General features: G+C 35.3%; 1 protein-coding gene across 1 annotated transcript; it reads right to left on the reverse strand.

Annotated features, from left to right (window-relative positions):
- Nucleotides 1-2019: 2019 nt before the first annotated feature.
- LOC103963065 (protein mago nashi homolog) lies at nucleotides 2020-4810 on the reverse strand. Its single transcript, XM_009375841.3, has 3 exons — nucleotides 4534-4810; nucleotides 2948-3124; nucleotides 2020-2393 (listed from the first exon to the last, which is right to left on the reverse strand). Exons 1-3 carry the CDS (start codon nucleotides 4750-4752, stop codon nucleotides 2334-2336), a joined length of 456 nt encoding a protein of 151 aa, XP_009374116.1. The 5' UTR covers nucleotides 4753-4810; the 3' UTR covers nucleotides 2020-2333.
- Between the last annotated feature and the right edge of the window lie 1190 nt (nucleotides 4811-6000).

Raw genomic sequence — 6000 nt, forward strand, 5'->3', positions numbered from 1 at the left:
AACGTAATGATCTTTGACCGTATCTCTATTATGATGTCATGTAGGGGACTTTTGAAGAATGCTTTGGGTTGTCGTATGATGTCATCCAATCCACTAACTTAAGGGAAATCTGAGGGTTAATTAGTGATGTCACGGTTAATCTGGGGTGTTGAGGTTCATGGTTTATCGGAAAAGCAACTGGAAATCAACTTATGTTTGAATGTATCATGTGTGGAGAAGTATCCCTTGGCTAGTCCATCATCCATTGGTTTCACTCAAATTCGTCCAAAAATCTATTCTAAGTTTTAAATTACTTGTTTTCTTTTAAATTCGTCCAAAAACAAATCCCCTCTTCTTACTTGTTCCAAATCTGTCCAAAAGTGTGTTTTAGAGTCTTTTGAGTCAAAACTAATTGTATTTTCGTCCAAATTGAGTCCTAAGGTCTAAATTGAGTCTTTTTGGTTGTTTTAAGTTGTTTTGAGTCTTTAAAATCTGTTTGAGTCATATAAGTTAGTTAAGAGTCTTTTGAGTTTATTTTAAGTGTTTTAAAAGCTTATTTTCATATCTTTGATTCGATTTTCATTAGGTTAGCAATCCCTCCTAATCCCCGGCCTAGAACGATCCCTACTTATATCTATACTACAATTATCAAAAAGAGGGTTTAATTTGTGTGCTATCTTTTATCACATCATATCCATATTTCTTAAAGACAAGAAGGGGTCAAAGACAATGAACTTGAATTGAACAAAGCAATGGTTAAGACAAACTTGGATTGCACAACTAACTCGGGCAAGTCTTATGAATGAAAAATATTTACTCTAATTATTAATTTCCCATTTGTATACGTTCTGGCTTATACATGTATCAGTTGTACTATAAAAATGTTTGTGTACCTACTGATTTTATTACCACGTTTATTATCAAAGAAACACGTCACTCAAATTAAATCCTTTTATTGTATTTATAAAAGCTTCAATTTTCTCGAACAACCCAAAATTTAGTTATTTTCAATTACATCAAGTCATCTTTTAAAGTGGTCATTCTAAAGTAGCGAAATTTCTTATCGAGTAAGTTCTGAAGTGTAATGATATAGAAATTGTCTCGAATAAATGGCCGGTGAAATAGACATATGTTAGTGAAGATGTGGACTACCTGCAAATGGACAGAAACATTGTGAAGCCTCACTTTCATCCACTCTTTGTAGAAATATATCGTTGTATGAAGGACAAAAAAAAAAAAAAAAAAAACTTTTGTAATTAGTGCTTATATACATTGTAAATGATTGTATTTAACCTCCTATCATATAATCTAAGTTTAGGGGATAAATGGGGTTTAGTGAGGGTTCTAGCCTTAGGGTAACTCTGTAAGGGTTTTACCAAAATTGAAACGAATAAGTTAAACAGAAAAGCTCTCTTTTCGGCATCACCTTTTCTACAATTTTTTCATTAGCCAAAGAGGAATACTACACTTATCATCTAGTTGTACCATCATTTCTACCATTTTTCTAATAGAGATAGAACTTGCCAATACAGGTAGGTCTCATCTGATGGTACAAATAATGGTATAAATTTGTGATAAGAATATCATTTTTGTTAGTTAAATGTGCTTGCAAATGTTTTAAATGGAATCATTATGGTTGCTAACGTGAATTAGTGTAGAATATCGCTTATACTAAAAAAATAAAAATAAAAAATAAGAAACAAAAACCAATATTGAGAGGTTTAAGTTTCCTTACTAACCAATTTATCATTTACCATCAATTTGGATAACATTTCTTTATACAACGATATCCTTTCGCAAATTGAATTCAATTTAACATCAAAGTACCAAATCAGACCTTAGTCGTAGAGACCAGGATCCCCTTCTCGACCAAGTTTATTTAATAACATATCCTTTCGGAAATTGAATTCAATTTAACATCCCGACTGTATGGGATATCTCCGGAGAACTCAAGATGACCTTCGGGAAGTTAGTAAGAATATTGAAGGAATGAACCGCAATGCATTTGAAGCAATACATTGAGCTGCGAAACAACAATGCTCATGTGAATATCATAAATTCCACCTAAATCACTTTGCAGACTTTCTGTTTTCTTTGGCAGTTGCACATAAGAAAGCGCACACGATACATTGAACCGCTGCAGTCCCGAACACAGAGGGAGGTGCAGAGACGCAGAAACTGAAAAACTGGCATTCCATTTTGGCATACATTCCGAAATCCACTCGTAACCATCCAAATAGCAGAAATTACAGAAAGATTGTCAAATGATAAGGCCTACATATTAAAAAGGTCAACTCTATCGAAAGGCATACACAACCAAGGAGTGCAATTTGTCGGGCACACACTGATACATCTTATATCGGCTTGATCTTGAAGTGAAGCGAGATGAGAGAGAACACAAAGCACTTCAGATCCTGCGGTCAAATAAAAACGTCATCAAGAAACAGTTTTGGGCAGAAGACTCATCCTGCGTCACCCGGACACAAGAAAGACTTCATGAAAGAACTCGTATACAAGGCTAAAAGTGACAAAATATATAACAGGTGAGGGAACCAAGGCACTTCATTGCATAAATAGATGATCCAGCATAGACCCATCACCCATGCAAAATGGGGCAAGAGCTACCCTCGTATCATTCTTGCATAGATACTTATTCAATACCAAAAGGTTTTGAATTTCCACGGAAAAAGCATCAGGCTGTTAAGCACCTGATTCTCAAAAACTCACAAATGAACAGAATAGCATGTTCTCTCCTTCTACGACATAACATACAAGAATGCATTGAATACTAGAAACGTATTCTACAAAACAAGCACACACCATGATGCAATTATACACAGTGAAATCTCACCTTATTTGAGAACATAATTCCAGCAGTGACATGTATGAGCTAACAGCCTTATGCAATTACAATCCAGAAAAAGGAAAAGCATATCATAATACTAAACGAAAATGCAAATCAACTAACCTGAACGAGATAATAAAAGATGCGAAGACCTTCAGGATCCTTACTACTCTGGACATCTACAAGTGATCCGATCTTTGAAGTAGTGAAGGAGATATGCTCATTCCCCATTACAATTTCAAGCTCCTGCCGCCCAACACGGTCAGGTTCTGGCCAGTTCACATCATCTTCCTTCATGATCTACATTAAAGCAAGCATGCAACCAATTAAGGAAACCAGGACAACAAAATTTCAATAATCAAATTCTGGGAAGAATACAGTTTCCAAGATCAATCAATTTGAATGAATAATCAACGTAAGAATTGAGTTAGTTTCACTGTTCAGTTAAGATAAACGAACATACATTCATTTTCCGTCCTTTAATAAGACATAGCTAATTCCACCCAATACCAATGTTTCCTTTAACCTTATTAGATGGCCATCTGAAACAAGTGTTATTAATCAATGGAAAGATAGAACTTCATGTTTTGGAAGTAATTTCCTTGCTCTTGATTCCCCAATTCCAATAGTGTGAACTTAACTCTAACTGAAATATTAGAAGAAAATTCAGATTGCTGTCAAAACCTGAGAATCCAAAAATCACTCCAGTAACGTTACTATTAAATGCCACTACCTGTCACCAATGACTATAGGAAACCAAAGGCTTGCAGTTTCAAACTTAATACCCTTATTTTATCTTATATTTGCCTCCCTTGGACATGCACAATTTCCTTGCCGTTTCCCCAATCTCAAATTTTATACTCTCTCAGCCTCCAAGCAGGAAACTTAACAAATTTAACCAAAAGATAGTATTGAAACCATACATTAAATCACATCTATAAACAACCACTCTTTTACTTGGATCCTACGAGAACTAAACACATATATAACTTTATATTTCAATCCCCTGACTCCTCAAGGATGAGATAGAAAAGCGTAAACCATCAATCAGATGACTATAAACCTATGTTTTGGAAACCTATGTTTTGGATGAGGGGCTTTCGAAGTAAATGGAACATTACACTTAATTGTTATAAATGCACATGTTTTGGATGAGGGGCTTTCGAAGTACATGGAACATTACACTTAATTGTTATAAATGCACTAGAAGGATATCAGCAGTGAACCACTCAAGCACTACAAATACATTAAACAAAGGACTTTCAAAATAGAACCTTCAAAGGTGTCATTAGAATGTTCTGTCAATGGTATTGCATCTAGTCATTTAGTAGGGGATTCCTAACAAATTCCACCTCCAAAACCCATCAAATTTTCAAAATCAAGAAAAACCCACATAACCAAACTCCCTTAAATAAATAAAAAGCACAAAAACCCCTCAAAATTCTAAAAACAAACCCAAACCTACATAATCTAGTTCCAAAATATACAAATAATACAGAGCCTCAAAACTCCTACCCTACACTAAAATCTCGCAGCTCTTTTTGCAATGCAGGAAATTTGAGACGTTACACAACCCCAACAAACCTCCCCAATAAAAGATGAACCCTAAACCCCAATCACCAAACCAATCAATAAAATACCAGAGACCTAAATCCCAATAAAGAGATTACAAGTGACAGAAACAAAAGGGTTCAGAACTGATGACAGACCTCGCTCTCTGAGATGATACGACGGCACTCCCTAACGACGGCGGGCGTGACGTAGACCTCCTTACGAATGATGGTGTCGTTCTTGTAGTTGGAATTGTTGGCGTACCGGAGCTTGCCGTCTGGTCGAAACTCGAACTCCAGGAACTCGTGGCCGAACTTGCCCTTGTGGCCGACGTAGTACCTCAGGTAGAACTCGCTGGTCTCTTCCTCTCCGGCCATCTCCGTCTCTGTCGCTTGCTTTTTCTCTCTTGTTTTGGAATCAGAAAGAAAGGAGGGTATAGACTTGGGGGTCGAGCTGGATTTAACTGTGAATTAATGTTTCATTGGGCCGGGCCAACAATTTTTTTATGCTTTGTTGGGCTGGTTCTATGGGCATGAGAGGCTGGGTGGGGCACCAAATTTTAATTGAGATAAATTTGATAATATTTGAACGGAATTTTTTATTTGTTATATCATATCACAAGTAATATTCCACGGAGTGGGCATGTGGAGTGGGCATGTGTTGGTGCTTTGATGTGTTGGAAACTAACACACAAATTAAACCATGTATATTATGTAATCGTAGTACGAGTAAGTAGGGATCGTTTTATTTCAAGGATCAGAAGGGATGCTAATCAACACAAATTAAACATATAAAACTAAAAACTAAGTTAAACTAACAACAAAACAATGAGGGGGGAGATTTTGGAAGAATTTAACTAAAACAAAATTAAACGGCAATAAGTAAATTAAGTTGTGAATGAAATATGGATGAAATGATAGCTAAAGGATTTTTCTCCACACATGAAACATATGCATACAAATCGATGTCCAGTTATTCTTCCTATATACCATGTATGACAATATCCCAAATTAATTGTGAACAATACTAATTAACTCTCAGATTTTCCTAAGTTCATTGAATTGGACTCAGCAACGCAACTAAATTATTCTTCTCAAGTTCCCTAACTATGAAAAGTATGATAGAGATACATCTCAAAAATCATTAAGTTCTGTGAAAATCATAAACATTGACAAAGCATTCGTAACTATGAAAAGCATGATACTCCTGCCAAGAATTTACTTAACTCAATCATGACTAGTGACTTTTACTACTTGCAAATATAAGTTCATAACGATTAGGTGAAATTCGCTTAAATTCTAGCATCAAATCCATGCATGCAAACTAAGTGTGCACCCTTAATAAACATACAAGAATAAGTTCTCTATAAAGCAGATAAGTAAATCGCATTCATGTTTTATGAAACAATAACTGGATGTAACCAATTTATATAAAACATATGATTATGGCTTCGAATTCATCTCAAGGTAAAAAGAAACTTAGTTACACATGTTCATCATAACTGAAAAGCAATCTAAAATAAACATTGAAACTTAAAACAAAGATAGAAAGAACTCTTAAAATTCCAGCAACTTCAATGGATGAATGGTAGGCGCGACACACTCTAAATCTCTGCAGGAATTTCA

Source organism: the organism of the source record quoted next, unplaced genomic scaffold (genome assembly GCF_019419815.1).
Source record: "Pyrus x bretschneideri cultivar Hongxiangsu unplaced genomic scaffold, Pyrus_bretschneideri_v1 Contig35, whole genome shotgun sequence".
Taxonomy (NCBI): Eukaryota; Viridiplantae; Streptophyta; class Magnoliopsida; order Rosales; family Rosaceae; genus Pyrus; species Pyrus x bretschneideri.

Excerpts from the sequence above, each read along its gene's own strand:
- LOC103963065 (XM_009375841.3), bottom strand. The coding sequence starts at position 4,752 with ATGGCCGGAGAGGAAGAGACCAGCGAGTTCTACCTGAGGTACTACGTC. Across the intron at positions 3,125-4,533 it reads GTATCATCTCAGAGAGCGAG|ATCATGAAGGAAGATGATGT; the intron begins GTCTGTCATCAG and ends GCTTTAATGTAG. Across the intron at positions 2,394-2,947 it reads TCTTTTATTATCTCGTTCAG|GATCTGAAGTGCTTTGTGTT; the intron begins GTTAGTTGATTT and ends ATTTGACCGCAG.